At 43.5% G+C, this 19,604-nt stretch overlaps 1 protein-coding gene across 2 annotated transcripts in view; it reads left to right on the top strand.

The window, feature by feature from the left end:
- Positions 1–19,604, top strand: part of ANKS6 (ankyrin repeat and sterile alpha motif domain containing 6) — a 55,167-nt gene that overhangs the window by 26,003 nt on the left and 9,560 nt on the right. Inside the window, exons 11-14 of one of the 2 annotated variants that reach the window (XM_060101300.1) lie at positions 545–714; positions 9,467–9,650; positions 14,589–14,656; positions 18,296–18,412. In XM_060101300.1, coding sequence (XP_059957283.1) covers positions 545–714; positions 9,467–9,650; positions 14,589–14,656; positions 18,296–18,412 — 539 coding nt within the window. Of the gene's footprint in view, positions 1–544; positions 715–9,463; positions 9,651–14,588; positions 14,657–18,295; positions 18,413–19,604 lie in introns of both variants that reach the window. The other variant, XM_060101299.1, reaches the window with a different exon arrangement.

Genomic DNA, 19,604 nt, shown 5'->3' with positions numbered 1-19,604 from the left:
CCTCCCGTGCTCTGGATATTATCACTTTCCCCTTTTCCTTCATAATAATTCAAGGTTGCTGGTAGGTTTGGGGAAACAGGGAGAGGGAACTTGGCAGTCAGGATTCAGTCAGGGAAGCTAACCCCCTGAGTATTATGGAGTGAGAAAGTTATTGACACAACTGTGGGAGTAGCTGGGGGTGTAGAGATCCAGAAGCGGGGGCTGGATGATGGCAGAGGAGCCCTGGTGTGGCAGCACGTGGAGCTGCTGGCAGGCGCTGCAGCGGGGCTGCCGGGGGAACCCAGGGCAGGGCGTGCTGTCTGTGCCCGCTGGCAGCTGACTGAACCGGCCGTGGCTCGGGGGAAAGCGAAGACAAACTGGAGCCTTGATGGCCGTCCACCTGCCAGTTGTCATGCACAGGCCTCCTGTGGTTAGCCCTGACCCAGAGCCAGGGGCAGGGGTCTGGGAAACGGGGTTCTGGCTCAGCCAGGTCGGCACCTGATGTCCACCTCCCGCACTGCAGTGCTCTGGACCCAGGCAGTCATTCCTATTCCTGTTTCCTCAGGTGGAAGCATAGACAGTGTTCTGTCCCAGATCGCTGCCCAGAGAAAAAAAGCAGCCGGATTATCTGAGCAGAAGCCCAGCCATCGGTCAAGTCCCGTTGGGCCAGCGCCTGGCTCCAGCCCGTCTGAGCTCCTGGTCTCCTCTGCAGGCGGCAGTGCTCCTGGTGGCAAGGTGCTTGTTCTGTTTCCGTCTGCTCCTCTGACGCTCACAGGTCCTGTTCTAGCATGGTCCACGCCTGGGGAGCACAGGCGGTGCCACCGTCGTGGGATAGGACTAAACCTCCCATCTGGCCGCACCTGGGCTTTCTGAGCAGGGTGGTTGCCGAGATCATACCCTGTGCCCTTGGTCTCCTGCACACATGTGTTCACCTCTCGCGTGATCTCCAGGATACCTCCAGGTGGGAGGGGTGCTGAGGTGTGGTGCGATGCTGGGGTGAGCACTAAGTTCTCCAGCCCTGTACTGGTCATCCAGCCTCACACGGCATGTGTTTTCATTCACTGATTTAGAGCAAAAGGGTTCAGAGTGTGGGTTCAGGAGCAACTGCCTGGGTTCTAATCGCAGCCTCACACTTTAGCATTTAGAATGGGGCTGGTACCTGGTATGCCTGTGTAAGTGTCAGCTCTTACTGTTGACAGTCGTAGCAGTAGTATTTGTACTCCTTCCGTATGCATCCACTGTCCACATCTTTGGAGCATCTGCTGTGTGCCTGGCACTTCCAGCAGTGAGGATCCAGCAGTGAACCAGGGGTTTGGTGACCGTTCTCAGGGTGTCACTACAGACACAGCCGTCTCACACTGGTGTGGTAGGGTCTGTCGTGGAGAGGGGAGGATGCTGTGGGGCACAGCTGGGTTTCTGCCGAGGCTTGAGGGCGTCAGTGACATCTAGACAGGGCTCTGAAGGATGAAGTGCCAGATGAAAGGGGCAAGGGTGGGGCAAGGGGGAGACTGTCCCAGGGTGAGGGGTCGGCACGTACAGAGTGCCGGAGATGAGAGTGTGGTGTAGGAAAGGAGCTAAAGGAAGGTTGGTGGGCAGGACAGAGCCAGGGCCTCACCTCCCTGCTCTGGCACCTTTCCTCCATTAGTGCAGCCCCAGAGCAGTCACCACGTTGGCAGCAAACTGTGGGATTTGCAATGCGTGGAAAACCCTACATGCCTCTGGGAGGGGAGGTCTTCCAGTGTCTTCAGAATCTGCCCCCTCCACCTCCTGAGTCCCTCCTCCGGGGCTGATTAATGGAGTGAGCCCCCAGAGTGTGGGTACCTAGTCATGAGCGTGAACTGGCTCCTTTACCAGATGGCTCTCCAGGTGCTCCTGCAGTGGGGGCAGTATAGCCCATTTCCTCCTCTGAGAGGACCCCAAGTCCAGGCACAACCACACTCTTCATCTTATTTTCTAGATGTCTTAAGCTTTCTCCCTGAGAAAAGTTAGATCATCTGAAGGCCTCACCCTTGGACCTTTGCCCAGAAGTGCCTCCAGAGATTGATGTCTTAATGGATGTATGAGAAATAGTCTTTATTTTCTGCCCAACCACTGTTGGTCATACAACTCTTTTTGTATCAAAGTCCCTTACGCAGTTGGACCTGTGTAATTAGTTTCTTTACAATATAACTCCAGAAAAAATTTCTCTCTATACATTAGCATATTTTCTATTATGTTCAAAATTACTTGTGTAATAGGATTTATGTAATTAAGTTCCTTTTAGAATTCACCTCTACGGAAAAAATGTCTCTACTGATACTTCGATACATTTTATTTCATCAGATAATAAGAATTCTATAATTAGCATATTTCACTTTTTGCCTTTGTTGCTAGGAAACTCAGCTACTCATTAAGGTAAATCTGCTACTCTAGAATTTTGATACAGTTTTCCTCTTCTCTGTTGTCTAAAATTTTCTGTTTCTATTTTGATGGTCTTATTAGATGTGTTATATATTGTTAGCTTCCTTTAATTGGTGTTGGAAATAGGTAGGCACCTAAGTTATAAATTATATTAGCTATTACCTCACTTGGATGCACCTATCATTTAATCTATATACAAGTGTGTTCTGATGAAAGGAAATTGTGTCTAAAGATGCATTCAGGAAACAGAAGACTGGGGAAACGATTCAGTTTAATGATCACCTGATATTCTTAACATAAGAATATGCTGTAATCGTGAGGAGCTATTTAAAAATTCAGATTACTGGGTTCCACACTGAATGAAACTCTTAGGGTAGGGTTAGGGGAATTGTCTTTCTCCCCAGAGAGTGTTGCAGCCAGCCCCGCCCAAGTTCTTAGAAACCACTGCCCTAAACCAAGGACACAGGAGTGGGCTTTCTGTCAAAGGCTCCAGCAGCAAAATGGAGACATGAAGTGCTTTTCAAAGACTGCTTTAGGAAGAATTAGAAATTAGTATTCAAAATATGAGCCTCCTGAATCTGGGTTTTGTACTTTGCTTAAAACAAGCACCACTGCGATGGTGGGATATTTGTAAGGCATGGCTTCTCACATGAAGTGTGCCTTAGGAGACACAGAATTGGGGGGAGTGGGATCAGAGTATGCTTCAACACTTCCCAGATCTCAGGAAGCCCAAAGGCCCACTGGGAATATCAGCTTTCTATTCCCACCCGAAAGCACAGTGGTTTAAAACAGAAAGCATTTCTTTTGCTTGCAAATCGGTGGCTGGGCAGTTTAGTCTTGACTTAGCTAGGCAGTTCTTCTGGTCTGAGGGGATCACTTAGATGTTTGGCTTTTGGCTGGGGTGACCAAAAAAACAGGGCCATGTATGCCCACAGCAAGCTTGGGTATGTTCTGATGGCACCAGTCAAAGGCATAAGTTGAAAACCAATCAAGTAACCAAGTCATCACACCCACTGCAGGAGACCACACAGAGTTACATAGCAAAGGGTATTGATCCAGGGAGGGGTGGAGATGATGCCATTACATGATCAATCTGCCACACTGGGGATGAGAGGAATGGTTCAAATATTTCAGAGCATCCCAAATTTTATATTTATCTGCTCCCTCCCCAATAATGCTGCACACAAGGCCTAGAGTATTGTGTTTCTTTGCTCTTGGCTGGGATAGATCTGTTTCTTAGGGTTATACCAATTATCTCCTGCTTAACCAGAAGCTTTATTATGGAATGTCTGTCTTTATAGAAAAAGCAGAAGGAAGAATTCATTAATAATATAGGCAGCTTATTGACAAAGTCTTTTAAAACGTAAGAAAGGGACTTCTTTTTCCACTCTGGGTTGTAGTTAGCTCAAAGCATTAAAGGCCTAGCCAAAGGAAAGGTGTACCCATTTCCAGGCAGGAAAACTATTTGTCATGGTCTCTACTATTCTAAATGAGATGTCCAATTTTTAGCATAAATTATAAGACATACAAAAAGGCAAGAAACAACACACTCCCAAGGAATGAGGCAGTCATCAGAATCTGATGTAGATGTGAAACAGGTGTTGGAATTACGTGACAGGAAATTTAAAAGAACTACAATTAATATGTTAAAGGCTCTAGTGGAAAATTTGAACAGCATGCAAGGTCCTAAGAGTTACAATTTCAGCAGAGAAATGGAAACTATAAGAAAGAATCAAATGGAAATGCTAGAAATAGAAAACACGTAACAGAGATGAGAAATGCTTCTGAGAGGCTCCTCGGTAGACCTGACACAGCCAAGGAAAGAATCAGTGAACCTGAAGATAGGGCAATAGAAATTACCCCAACTGAAACACAAAGTAAAAAAGAAGTTAAAGCAAAAGAAAAACAGCAGAGCACCCAAAAGCTGTGAGATAACATTAAATACTCTCACATACAAGTAATTGGAACCCCTGAAGAAAGAGAGAGAATGGTGGTGCGGAAGGAATGTATATGTATTGTTTAATGACCAAGAACTTCTCCCCAGATTAATGACAGATGCCAAACCACAGGTCCAGGAAGTTAAGAGAACACTAAATAGGATAAATACCCCAAAAAGAACACTTTGTCAGAGTAATTCACCATATTAACAGACTAAAGAATAAAATGCAGAAAAAGCACTTGGCGAAATTCAAACTCCATTCATGATCACAACTTTTGGCAAATTAAGAATTGAAAAGAAATTCCTGGACCTCATATAAGATACCTGTACTTAGCATCATACTTAATGGTGAAAGACTGAGTGCTTTCCGCCTAAGATCAGGAATAAGGATGTTGTCTCTCACATCCAAGTCTCTCAACTTTGTACCAAAAGCTATAGCTAGTGTAATAAGGTAAGAAACAAATAAAAGGTACACAGATTGGAAAGGAAGAAAGAAAACTATCTCTATTTTTAGATGATATGATTGTCTGCTTAGAAAACTCAAAAATATCTACACAAAAGCTCCTAGGACTAAGAATTGAGCTCAGCCGGGTCTCAGGATGTGAGGTCAATATACAAAAGTCCCAATGGTATTTTTACACACTAGCAATGAACAATGCGAATTAGAACAGTTAGACTTTTAAAATACGAAACTTAAAATATCATTTACAATACATTTGAAATGTATTATGTGAAAATGTATTATGAGAATGAAATACTTAAGTATAAATCTAATAAAGTATACACAGAATCTATAGGTTGAGGGCTTCCCTGGTGGCGCAGTGGTTGAGAGTCCGCCTGCCGATGCAGGGGACACGGGTTCGTGCCCCGATCCCGGAAGATCCCACATGCCGCAGAGCGGCTGGGCCCGCGAGCCATGGCCGCGGAGCCTGTGTGTCCGGAGCCTGTGCTCCGCAACGGGAGAGGCCACAGCAGTGAGAGGCCCGCGTACAGCAAAAAAAAAAAAAGAATCTATAGGTTGAAAACCACAAGACATTGGTAAATCAAGTAAGCTTAAATAAATAGATATCAATTTTTTTTTGTAATTTGATCTATAGATTCAATGTAATCCCAATTAAAATCCCAGCTCGCTCTTTTTGTAGAGATCTAGAAAGGGATTCTGAAATTTATATTTAGATGCAAAGAAACTATAATAAGCAAAAGAATTATGAAAAAGAGAATCATACTACCTAGTTTCAAGACTTACTATAAAACTACAGTACGGTATTAGGGAAGGACAGACACATAGGTCCCTGGAACAGAATAGAGAGGCCAAAGAACAGTCAACTGAATTTTTTTTTTTTTTTTACAAAGGTGTAAAGGCAATTCAACAAAGAAAGGGAAGTCTTTTCAACAAATAGTGCTGGAACAATTAAATATGCAAGAAAATGAACCTTCACATATTTCTCACAGCTAATTCAAAGATTAACTCAAAATGGATCATAGACTGAAATACAAAATGAAAAACTGAAATTTCTAGGGGAAAGTCTGTGTGACTTTGGATTTGGCAAGGAAGTTTAAGATATAGTACCAAAAGCATGATCCATAAAAGAAAAAAATGTTAAATTCGACTTTTTGAAAATTCGTATCTTTTGTCTCTAAGAGACAGCATTAAGAGAATGAAAAGACAAGCCACAGACAAGACAGAATATTTGCACATCATGTATCTGATAAAGGTCTTGTATCCAGAATAAAGAACTCTCAAAACTCAATAATGAGAAAACAACCAATAAATTTAAAAATGGGCAAAGTATCTGAATAGATAGTTCATGAAAGACAATATGCAGATGGCACGTAAACATATGAAAAGATGTTCAACATCATTAGGGAATGCTACTTAAAAGCACAATGAGACGGTACTCTACACCTATTATTAGACTGCCTAAAATTAAAAAAAAAAATTAAGTTACAAGTGCTGTGAGAATGTGGAGCTACTGGAATTCTCATTCATTGCTGGTGGGAATGCAAAAATGATACAGCCGCCTTGAAAAAGTTTGTCAGTTTCTTATAAAACTAAACATACATATAGCATGTGACCTGGCTCTCTCACTCCTAGATATTTACCCAAATGAATTTTTTAAAACTTCTGTTTATACAAAAATCAGTTTGTGAATGTTTACAGCAGTTTTTTCATAAACACCCCAAACTAGAAACATCTCATAACAGGTGAATGTGTAAACTAACTGTGGTAACATCCATGCAATGGAATACTACTCAGCAATGGAAAAGAACACACTACTGACACATGCAGTAACTTAAATGAATCTTAGAGGCGTCATGCTGCGTCAGACAAAAGAGTGTACATATCGTTTGATTCCATTTATATGACAGCATACAAAAGACAAAACTATAAGGGTGGAAAACAGATCAGTTATTTCCATGGGTTGGGATGGGGGGAGGGGTTAACTAGAAAGGGACAGCACAAGGGAATATGGGGGATGATGGAATTGTTCCATATGGTACTCTGTTGGTGGATACACAACTCTACGTATTTATCAATACCTGTAGAATTGTACACAACAGTTATTTTTACTGTATGCAAATTTTTGAAAAAATCAACCAGGACCTAAGGATGTACGCAGACTATGACAACAGATCTAGTTTTATTACAAGTGAATGACATAACTGCACTGTAGGAGGTGGGAGAAAACATGTAAATGGATATTGTAAGAGTAAAGTAAAGACAGAAAGAACTGTACAAAAGCATTGTGCTCTAGTTGATTTTTTTTTTAATTGGGGTATAGTTGTTTTACAATGTTGTGTTAGTTTCTACCGTACAGCAAAGTGAAATAGAGTTCCCTGTGCTATACAGCAGGTTCTCATTAGTTATCTATTTTATACATAGTAGTGTATATATGTTAATCCCAATCTCCCAATTCATCCGAGGTTTTTTTTTTCTTGCAGGCGTTATGGTCTAGCAGTTGTGAAGCTACTTTACATATATATACCTTTTGTGTACATATACACTTTATATATATACTAGGGTTGAACAAATAAGTAAATATATTATAGATAATGAGCCCAGTTTTTAACTGTCAAAGATTGAGTCAAAGGGGAAATGCTAGAACTAATCCTGTGAGTATTGGATTGGAGTCAGAGGTATCAGTATGAATCAGTATGAATGTATGCATAAATATACATATATACACAGATTGATAGACATAGGAATATACTTATTGTAGAGATATGTGTGTATGCATTGGTTAGTAGACTTCATATATTTCCTTGCTCTGTTCACTGAGAGGACCTAGAAGCAGTGATATCCCAGTAGCCATGAGCAACCTACTATCCAGATTTTGGTTTCTAAATAGCACCCTCCAATAAAAGGGACCAGGGCATAATAGTAGTATTGGATTATAACCCAGAGAATAAATATCCACAAGCCCATGCTGATACGAATAAATAACTGAATAAATAAATCAGAGGAGAAGGAACAAGTCTCCTGTACAGAAGAATTCCAAGTAATAAATGTGGAAGGAATAAGGGAAATAGCAAAACACCATTAGAACGTCGCAATAGTAATTGCTCCAGAGAAGATGCACCAAAGAATGTTAAAATTAGCAGGCAAAACTTTTAAGAAAAAACAAAATATTTAGCTCAAAATGTCTCCCCAAATATTTATTGGTTATAAAGGGAAAGATAGTAACTTCACAATGGAGAAACCTGACAGACAACACCTTAACTAAGTCATCAAGGCTAGCATCAGTGATAAGGTACTGATACTTTGTATCTCCTGGTGTGATGCACTAAGAATGGCACATCACCTCAGTGGTCATCAACCTCAAAATCCATAAGTAAATCTAATTATGAAGAAATAAGACACACCCAAGTTGAGGGACAGTCTACAAATACCTGACCAGGACTCTTCAAAAGTGTCGAGGTCATGAAAGACAAGGCAAGACCAAGGAGTTTTCACAGATTGGAGAAGACTAAGGAGACCTAACAAGTACATGCAACATGGATCCTGGACCAGAATAAGAATCAGTGTAACAACCAGTGATATTTGAGTACCATCTGTAGTTTAGCTGATACTGTCCCAGCGTTAATTTCTTAGTTTCCATAATTGTAAGTCTAAGAGTACTCACAAACATAGAAAACAAATTTACGATTACCAAAGGGGAGCAGGGAGGGACAAATTAGGAGTATGGGATTAACAGATACAAACTACTATACATAAAATAGATAAGCAACAAGGATTTACTGTATAGTCCCAGGAATCATACCCAGTATCTTGTAATAACCTATAATGGAACATAAACTGCAAAAAAACCCTACCCAAATCACTATGTTGTACACCTGAAACTAGCGCAACATTGTAAATCAACTGTACTTCAATAAAAGTATTTCAAAATAAGAAGGGCTTTTTGTGTGCAACACACACACAAAGGAAAAATAATAAGTGTTCTGTGGTGAAAGGTTAGAAGTGACTGGTTTAGATGAAGAAGCATGAAGAGCGGAATGGGCCTTCGTTTGTAATAAGCCACACTTCCATTTTAGAGCTGGTTAACTGAGAGGTTAGGGGACTCAGCCAAGGACACAATATTGCAGCTGTAGGGGCAGGACTAGGACCCGGGTTTTCTGGCTCCTTATGTGCCACTTTTTCCATCCCATTCCCTGCCTCTCTGCTCCAGGGGAGGATTTTCCTGTAACTGTTTTGATAATACTGTTTCTGCTTTGCATGTTTTCTTAAGTAGATGTCATAGTCCTGGTTAGATATCTTGTTGAGTCAAATATCCCCAGTGTTCCCTGTCGTGGGTGTCTGTTTGAATCATGTCTACCCTCCAGGTGATGGCTTATGTATTTGTCTTCTTCTCTTTTTTTTTTTGACTTTATAATCAAATTTATTAATACCCTCTGGAAATAAGAAAATATTACACATTTACACAATGAAGGATAAAGGCCTTTCTAAACTACAGACACACAGACATACAGAGACAGATAAAGAGGGCTTATAGCTTGGATTCTAAAATTTCAGTCACAGGTCAAGAGTAAATGCAGAAACCCCAAATCTCACCAGTCCTCGTATGAAAGAGTTGTTTTCCCTCCCAATGGGCAAAGGACTCAGTTGATTTGGGCTCAAGATTGTATTTGTCTTATTCTTTTCAGCAGAAACTGGAGACGAGCAAAAGGCCTCCGTCTGGAACTTCTACTACCTCCAAAAGCACCTCCCCCACGCTCACGCCTTCACCTTCTCCCAAAGGGCAGGCAGCCGAGTCCTCCGTGTCCTCCTCCTCATCCCACCGGCAGTCCAAGAGCAGCGGGGGCTCCAGCAGCGGCACCCTCACTGATGAGGGTGAGTCCCCCGGGTCCTGAAAGCCCACCCTTTCCTCTTCACCATGGTAACCTAGCAGGTGCCCTTCTTTGCTATAGCCATCCTAGGTCAGGTGTTTTATTGTTTTTTCAGTCAAACAAAAACACCTGTCTTTCCCCTTCCCTATTCTACCTTATATTTTTGTCTTCACTGAGCTTACATACCTAAAAGATGTATAGTAGTTTTTGAATGTAGGTGAGTTTTGTTTATATATACAAACAAACACCTGTAGAACTGCTTCTCCAACCCCAGTTATGTACCTTTCCCTGAGCCTTGTACAAATCAGAATTCTGTCAGTTGCAAGGGATGGAATCTCCACTCAAACTGATTTAAGCAAAAACAATACCCAAAACTGATAATTTGTTGGCTCATATAATGGAAATATCTAGGGTGTTCTTCAGGCGTGTCTGGATCCAGGTGCTTAGGGAGTGTTTCTCTCCATGTCTCAGGTAAGCTCTCTTCAACTGGTGGCAAGGATACCCCCAGCAGCTTCATGCTTACTTCTTCTTCCTACTAACTTAGCAACCCCAGCAGAAAGAGTGCTACTTTCTTAGTAGGTCCAGCAAAATCCCAGAGGTAAATGTCATTGCCCTGTCTTGGCTATATCTATAACAACTTGGGTTGTTTGCCCATCCTTGACTATCTCTGTGTCCCCAAGGGTGGAGTGTGTCTGCCTTTGGAGCCAGGGTTGGGATCAGGTCTGTGTGGATTGGGAGAGGGAGAGAAGTAGCTCCTCAGAGGAGAATGGAAGTGGATGGAGGGCAAGCAAAAGCAGGAGATGTAACCAGGAGAACACTGGAACTTGCATGAGTGGGGATGATGAGGAAAGGAAAATGGACCGGACAGCCGGGCAGGAGTGGAGGCTGTGCAGTGAGGCCCCAGATAAAGATGTGAAGATATAAAAGATAAAGGAGAGAAGAAGCTCATCCTTTACAACTGCCCTCTGGTGGCTCCTGGGAGCAGGGATGGGGGAGGAGGGAGCAGGGCTTTGATGAGAGATGGGGCCCAGGCAGGTGCAAATCAAGGAGTATAAATCCGAGAGGGGGAGAAAACTCTCATTGTGTGTGTGGTCCTCACAAGTGCATTTGCAGGCATCTTGCTGCAGCTACTGGGAGGGAGTGCAGAGCAGGTTCTGCCCAGCAAGTGATAAGTTGAAATCAACTGCACAGGCTATATGGTCTGTACTGAGTTGATAAATGTACACTGCCATTGGCATCCGCTTTATTTGGGGCTGCTTTTATTGTTTTGTGATATCTAGTGCAATCATTTATAAAAGCTTCAGAGATTCACTAGCAACCCCATTCTTCCCTGTGTTTTCTCTTTTTTATATAATGTTTTTTTCTCTTCTTTTTTTTTGGGGGGGGGCCACACCATGGGGCTTGTGGGATCTTAGTTCCCCAACCAGGGATTGAACCCAGGCCCTTGGCAGTGAGAGCGTCGAGTCCTAACCACTGGACCACCAAGGAATTCCCCCTGTTTTCTGTGTGGAGTCTTAATTTCCCTACCCATGAACTCTCCCACCTCAGAGGCTTTCAGGAATCTAAACTCTTACAGGTTCAGTTTGGGATTTGTACCCCACCTTTTTCCAAGAAAGAGTTGAGACAGTCATCCGAATGCACTATGCAGTCTATGCCCACTTTGTGTCCCTCTCATTTATTATTAAAAAAAGGTTTGCAAAGCCTAGTTGGGATAAAAACAGGAGGACCTGACAGCAAATTCTTTTTAGATTACCTTCTCTGGCTTAGAAAGCCTAGTTTTCCCTCCTGGGGTTCCTGGGTCCCGAGGCAGCCAGACCCTTGTCCTTCAGGCATTAGATTATCACAGACCAGAGCCTGCAATCTATCCCCAAATAGCCATTCTTTATGATATTTCTGTGGGAAATCTGTAGCCTCAGTCAAGGACTGCTTGCAAGCCTTTGCCCTGCTCATCCTCCCACCTGTGTCCGTCTGTTCATTCCTCCTGGAGGAAGTGGTGGGGCGGTGACGACGTGGCCTTCTCAGCCTCACATTCTTTCTATGAAGGTGACTGGGGCAGGCCCTGGGTGCTGTAACCTGTGCCAGTGGCAGCATAACTCATCAGGCTGGGGATTCAGATACATTCCACAGAATAACATTAAATGATTGTAACTGCAGGGTGGGATCAAACGTGTGTTATCAGCAAGGCACGAAGCACCATGGCAGGCTTCACTGAAGAGTGTGGCCCTCGTGCTGGGCCAGGAGGACTGAGAAGAGTGGGGGGCTGGGAGCCGGGAATGGTGGCCCAGAGCCAATTGTTACATGTGTAGGAAACAGTTGAGCTGGCAATTAAACACAACTGTTTAAAGTCAAATTACAACAACAAAAGTATGTGTAAAAAAAGAAGATAGGGACTTCCCCAGCGGTCCAGTGGTTAAGACTCCATGCTTCCAATGCAGGGGGTGTGGGTTTGATCCCTGGTTGGGGAATTAAGATCCCACATACTGCATTGTGCGGCCAAAAAGTTTTAAAAAATAAAACTAAAAACGCTTAAAAAAAAAAAGAAGACAAAAAAAAGTCAAACTGCATGAACTTATAATTAAGCTGATTATGTTACATGTAAAGGTATGTGGCATTTAAAACAGAATATATTATTTACTAATTTTTAGTGCATTTTACTAATACCTGTTCTCTTAAGGTTCTTTATGTCTCTTTTATCTACGTGGTGGGAATACTGTGTATTGATGTGTTACTGCTGTGCATCTTTCCCAGTTCCACTTCCAGGAACATGATGTTGCTAGGTTGAAATTGACCACAATGGGGCATTTACACCACGGAAATCAGCAAATACCCACTAGGGCTTGATTTAATGTTTTAAAGAGCATCTGGATGTCATCTAGACAGTGACAGAGACAGTGTTAATTATACAGGTTAAACTTTAACTGTTTAACCTGTTATTATTGAGAATAACATTAAAAATTGAGAAAATTTTCTTTAAGGTTTTGAAAACCATTATCTGATTCAGCAAAGTTGCTCACATGAAGTTCCAACATATGTCTTCATAATTTCATTTCATCTCTCCTGTTCACATAAACGGAAGCATTAGTGAGCCTTCATGTAGGAGCTACACTCATTGGCTATGTCTTCAAGAGTAAGGCAAAAATCAATGAAGGCATTCAGTGAGACGCCTGAAATGCAGTGAAGGCATTGGCTCTATGGAATTTATAATACAGAGTATTGTGTAGTTTATTATTATATGTAAATTGTGCACACACATCCTTAAATCAGTAAAATCATGTACTTATATTCGTGCGTACATTCCCCCTCCCAGAAATCCAGTTGTTAAACACTTAGCAGCACACAGATGTGGAGAGAGACTCGTGGAGGGAATAACAGCAGCAAAGCGTGATAGGCGTCATGAACCTATAATAGATTATGTGTGGGTTGGGACTTGTTTCATCTCATACATCCTAGCTCATTAGCACCTCTTCTGTGAAGCCTGTCCAGTCCCTTGGGCTGGTCAGCTGTTCTCTTTGTCCCCAGATCCCCTTATTCATGCCCTTCACCATATACTCATCACCAGTGGGAGAAGTGGCAGAGCAGTGTGTGTCGCAGAAGCCTGGTAGCTAAACCACTGTGTTTGAATCCCTGCTGTGCCATGGACTAGTGGTGTGACCTCACCCGAGATATGGTACCCAGCTTTCTGTGCCTTCCTCATCTGTAAATGGGGACAGTAAGAGGGTCTACCTCATGGGGTTGTTAAGAGGAGATGCATCATCCATACAGGGTGCCTGACAGTGAGCATTGTGCATCAGCTGTCATCCTCTTCATTATATCTTCCCAGCTACACTGAGTTCCTTCACAGCATGGACGTTTCCATCCTTGCATTCCCAGCACGTAATAGGCACAGTAGTAGCCACTGTTGAATGATGAATGAGTGAATAAAAGGACCTCTGACCTCCTAACCTCCAGTCCACTCTTTTGTAAGCCGCCCCCACTGCCCCAGGACCTTTGCGCTTGCTGTTCTCACTGCCTGGATGCTGCCTGGTGCTCTTTGCCTTGATATCTGCACAGGTCACTCCTTCATTTACTGCTCAAATATCTCCTTCTGAGAGACCTTCCCTGACCACCCTCTATAAAACAACATTCTCACATCCCCTGTCAACCTCCCCCACCCTGCTCTGTTCTTCCTCATTGCCTTGAGCCTGACAGCCTGCTTATGGTCTGCTTCAGTCCCTATTGAGTCCCCAGTGCCTAGTCTGATAAATCCTTATCGAATGTGTGAATGAATGTTTCTTAAAGCCCCCACAGATGCTGCTTTTGTCTCCTTCTTTATCTTCCCTGCTCTGATAACTTGATACTCAAAACCTTCTGTTTTCCCCCGGTCTGTGCCCATCTGGCTCTGCTGTTCCATTCAGACATGCCCTTCCTTCAGGAAGCCCACAGCCTCCGAATGCTTGAGGCAAACCTTGACTCTGGTCTGAAGCCCACCTACCTGTTCTCTCCAGTTCTTTCTCTGTCTTGCTGAGGACTGCTGCCATTAGTGTTTACTGCAGCTGTAGCTAATAACAGTCAAGAAATCATAATTAAAAATTGTTCTGGGACAGACGGGAGGGTTTTAATCCCAGCAGCTAGAACTCCAAGAACTTGATGGTCCCGCCATTGGAGAGTCAGCCATTGGAGCCTGGCCATGATCTGCCCCCCCATCTTCTGTCTTCATAGCCCAATCTGGGGTTTTGGCAAATGCTGAGAGCCTGCCCTGAGGGAAGAGTATGGTCAACAGGTGGCTCGGGACCCACCTTCAGCTTCATCCCCAGGAACGCAGCTTAGATCTGCTTTCTGTGTTGGGGTTTCTGGTAGAATTTCGAAATAAGATTACCACTGTTTTATGAAAGTTTGAAGATCACTCTTGATACATTTTACCAAATGCTAAAATATCTTATTTTACATTCTTTCCCTCTTGAAGATGAACTGACTGGAATCCTTAAGAAATTATCACTTGAGAAATATCAGCCCATTTTTGAGGAGCAAGAGGTAAGGATGTTCTTTTTTGTTTTTTGTTTTTGTTTGTTTGTTTTGCGGTACGTGGGCCTCTCACTGCTGTGGCCTCTCCTGTTGCGGAGCACAGGCTCCGGACGCACAGGCTCGGCGGCCATGGCCCACGGGCCCAGCCGCTCCGCGGCATGTGGGATCCTCCCAGACCCGGGCACGAACCCGTGTCCCCTGCATCGGCAGGCGGGCTCTCAACCACTGCGCCACCAGGGAAGCCCAGGATGTTCTTTTTGAATGTCAATTTATGTCTTACCATAAAACAGTTGTCTAAATATGTAGGTTGTCATCCTGTAAGCCTAGATTGATCTTTTTCACTGAGATAGCTGAGGAAATAGAATTCTTGTTCAGCACATTTGGTTCAGTTCATAACAGTGAAATCCTGGGGACCTTATGGCTTGTTTTATTATAATAGAATTTTATAATTTTGAGCTCTGCTCTCTCTAGTAAAATTTGTTTCTGTCCTTTTAGTTGAAGGGGACTGCCTGGCAGGTTCTTAGGTTTAAAGCAGGTAAAAAAGCAAATCCTAATGAATCTGTGTTCAGTATCTGGATGTAAATAGTCTGTGTTAGTCTAAGAGAGTTCCTATTTGCTTTAAAGCACTCACAATCACATTTTTAAAAATTACTGTTCTGAGATGTATATGTATAACTGATTCACTTTGTTATAAAGCAGAAACTATCACAAAAAATCACAAAAAACAAAAAACTGAACTAAACTTGAGGGACAGTGATAGGATTCAAGATAGCAGGCTGTCACTTAGGAATCACCACAGGATTATAGTATCTGGATAGGCAAGAAGGAGATGAGACAGGGGGTGGGGGTGGGAAGAGGAAGAGTGGAACACCTAATCTATATTTAAATAAACTTAAAAAAAAAAGATTACTGTTCTGCAGTTTGGCAGTTTCTCAAAATGTTTAGCAGAGTTACCTTATTACCCAGAAATCCCTCTCCCAGGTATATACCCAAGATAACTGAAAGCATGTGTTCACACAGAGTGTTCATAGCAGCACTATTCATAGTAGCCAAAAAGTGGCAACGACCCAAATGCCCATCAATTGATGAATGAATAAATAAGACGTGTTATCTCTATACCATGGAATGTAGCTAGGCCATGAAAAAGAAGGAAATGCTGATGCACACTACGACATGGATGAGCCTTGAAAACACTGTGCTAAGTGGAAGAAGTTAGTCACAAAAGGCCACATATGGTATGACTCCATTTATATACAGTGTCCAGAATAGGCAAATCTATAGAGACAGACAGTAGATTAGTGGTTGCCAGGGACTGTGGGGAGGATAGAAAGGGAGTGATTGCTAATGAGTATGGGTTTTCTTTTTGGGGTGATGAAAATGTTCTAAAATTAAGTGTGGTGACGGTTGCATAACTCTGTACTAAAAATCTTTGAATTGCACACTTTAAATGGGTGAATTGTATGGTAGGTGAATTACGTCTCAATAAGATGTTAACATGTTTACCGTTGGCCAAATGAAACTCCTCAGTGGGCTCATTAGCCACCAGGGTGTAATCACTGGCTCAGAACATTCTGGTGCCCCGTTTAGTACATAACAACTGTCATAGTTATTGTAGCAATCACGAGAGTCACTCATTGTCCCCAACAAGCTTGAGACACAGTTGAGGAGTTTGTTTGTTTGTTTTTTGGGTAATACACAGTATATTGACATTCAAAGTAAATACAACAGATCATGTTTAAATTTAAAAGGGTCTGCCTCAGAATAAAAGCCAAAAGCCGATGTAAAAAAAGGCATTGTGGTTGTGAAGCAAATCCAGTCTCTATAAAAATAACTCAAGCTAAATGATGGCAAGAGAAATGTTCCTCACTGGGCAGATGAACTCAGCCTAGTCAGTTTGATTTAAATATTATTTAACATTTTCTCTGTTATTGAGAAGGCAGAATTATTTGGTCATTAGAATCTTACCTAATTCATAAATTCCAAAATCTGAGGAGTGTGTATTTTTGTTCAAGGAACAGTAAGGGGTGCTGTGGCTTTCTTCCTTGGTTTGCTTTTCTGCCCTATCCAGTCTGGCCTTCCCGCCTCCTTGATGTCTTAAACTTCAGTGGCGATTTTTCTCATCGTCAAAAAAATCTTTGCTGATGGCTGCCTTGCTTTTATTTTATGCATTCCGTGCTTTCTGAGGAGCTGGGTGTGGGGTCTCTGCCACAGGTCTGGGATTGTGGGGGAGGGGAGTATCCAGCAGGGCCAGGGGCAGGGGGTTTCCGTCAAAATCATGTCACCTCTTCCTTGAGCCCGTTAGCGCCTTGTGATCTGTAAAGCCCCCGAGGGATTCAGGGAGCTTATCGTTACCAGAGGGGCCCTCTCTGCATCTCAGGGAGAGCTTGATGTTGGGTAAGGGAGCAGACCCTTCCCCACTAACTCAAACCTGGTTCAAGATTTTTTTTAAAATCCAGGAAAGTAAAGTGACTGTTAAAAGAGATCAAGACAGGGAAGAAATTTCTCCTGGAGCTGAGGCCTAGGCAGCGGTGACAGAAATGTTAGAGTTTCTCTGGTAAAAACCAAGGACTGAACAGCTTTGAGATGCCCGTTTTCTTCTGGTAAAAACCAATGGCCCTTCTTTCCTTTATTGCTTCTGCTTGTTTATTTTCTCACTCTATCTTTCCACAGTCTGCGTCTCTCTTGTCCTTGGGTGGGGAAACATGGTGAGTACTGCCATATACTCATGTTTTCTGTGCAGTATCCGATACTGTTAAAAGTGCAGCAACATTGGAATTAACTTTCTAGTAGCAAGACTTGGACTTTTTACCACTGTAGTCACCCAAAGTACTGTCTCAGAGGCTTCCCTTACTTGTTTCATTTTCAGAGTCTTTCCAGATTGCACCTCTCCTAAAAATCCCAGGCCTGGAGCTGAGGAAAGTTCATTTTTTTGTTTTGTTTTGTTTTTGTTTGTTTGTTTTTTATTTATTTTATTTATTTTTGGCCGCGTTGGGTCTTCATTGCTGCACACAGGCTTTCTCTAGTTGTGGTGAGCAGGGGCTACTCTTTTTTTTTTTTTTCGGTACACGGGCCTCTCACTGCTGTGGCCTCTCCCGTTGCGGAGCACAGGCTCCGGACGCGCAGGCTCAGCGGCCGTGGCTCACGGGCCCAGCCGCTCCGCAGCATGCGTGATCCTCCGGGACCGGGGCACGAACCCGTTTCCCCTGCATCGGCAGGCGGACTCTCAACCACTGCGCCACCAGGGAAGCCCAGCGGGGGCTACTCTTCGTTGTGGTGCGTGGGCTTCTCATTGCGGTGGCTTTTTTTGTTGCAGAGCACAAGCTCTAGGCATGCAGGCTCAGTAGTTGTGGCGCACGGGCTTAGTTGCTCCGCGGCATGTGGGATCTTCCCAGACCAGGGATCGAACCCGTGTCCCCTGCATTGGCAGGCGGATTCTTAACCACTGCGCCACTAGGGAAGTCCTGAGGGTTCGTTTTTAATGATGTTTTCAAATAAACTTTCATCATAAAGCCAGGAATTGGAAGTAGTAAATCATAATTAATTCACTACTAATAAGCACTAATAGCTCGTTATCATGATAGTCTTGTTGTGGTTGGGAAAAAGAGGTGTGGCACCGAGCAGATAGCAAATCCCCCTTTCTCTTCCCAGGTGGATATGGAAGCATTCCTCACGCTCACCGATGGTGACCTGAAGGAGCTGGGTATTAAGACAGATGGATCCAGGCAGCAGATTTTGGCAGCGATTTCTGAACTGAACGCAGGCAAGGTATTGTTCTCAATCTTTTTTTTTTTTTTTTTTTTTCCTGTTTCCAACAGCTGAGAGCTTCACCGGGATCCTCGGCCCCAGTGTTCCAGGGACCTTCATGGTCTGATTTCATCTCTCCCCCACACCTGGTGGAGGCCAGCCCCGCTCATACACCTCTCATGACCGAGGGGTCACTACCTTTGAGTATGCCTGTTCCTTTTCGAGATCTCTCTTCCCATAAGGTGGTTTCTCCTTAGATTTGGCTAAAACATTCCCTCCGGTCATCTCACCCCACCGGGCTGGGTTTTGCCCTCCGGAGCACAATGGAAGTTGATTAAGACAGGCCCCAGAGTCAGGCCGACCTGGGTTTGAATCCCAGCTCCTCCACTTACAGTCACCCTGGGCAAGTCACAGCCTTCTCTGAGCCTCGCTTTCTTGTCTGTAGGGTGGGGGTGATGGGCTCGCTGCCGGGACTAAACTGCTCAGCAGAGCACCTGGCACACAGAGATCTGTCAGTCAGTGTTGGTGGTGTTGTTGGCATCCTGCATTTTTGTCTAATGTTCAACTTCTGTTTCACCAGCTTTAGAGCTAAAGATTAGCCATGCCCCCACCCACCCATCCACCCACCCAAAGGCACATATGTGAAAAACAAACACGCAAACAGAACACAAGAGAAGTGAGGCACCACTCTCTCTGCAGACAGTTGTACAGTCGCTCTTGGGCTATTCACATTCCTTTGCCTTCTGCCTTTTTCCCTAACGTGGGCTGGATTTTTTTGGGTCTCTTATTCAAGCAATAACGTATAAATACTTGCAGACCTGTTGCTCTTTCACACTTAGCCTAACAGCTCCCCACTTGTTGGACAATAGTGACAGGTAAAATCTGGGATTTGACCATCGTAAACAGTACCAGAATGGACATCTCTGCCTTTTTGCTTTTTCTTCTGTTGTTTTGTTCTTCAGGCTGTGTTCCACAATACAAGGTTATGTTAGCGATCGTACCGTTTTCTGGTTCTTTCTCTATGTTGCCAGATAGGCACAGAAATATTGAACAGACCTGTAGTGACAATCTCAAGTAAATACCCACGTCACATCTTATCATTCACAGATCACTGTGCATACCTTCCCTCAGTTAATCCAGGAGGCCGGTACCCTCACACTCTCCTCGTGCAGCCCAGGAGCAGAGTCGGGGGCAGGGAGGGGGTCCTCCTCAC

Source organism: Mesoplodon densirostris, chromosome 6 (assembly GCF_025265405.1).
Source record: "Mesoplodon densirostris isolate mMesDen1 chromosome 6, mMesDen1 primary haplotype, whole genome shotgun sequence".
Classification (NCBI taxonomy): Eukaryota; Metazoa; Chordata; class Mammalia; order Artiodactyla; family Ziphiidae; genus Mesoplodon; species Mesoplodon densirostris.
The sequence above is the reverse complement of the archived record's forward strand: the minus strand, read 5'-3'. Positions and strand labels throughout refer to the sequence as shown.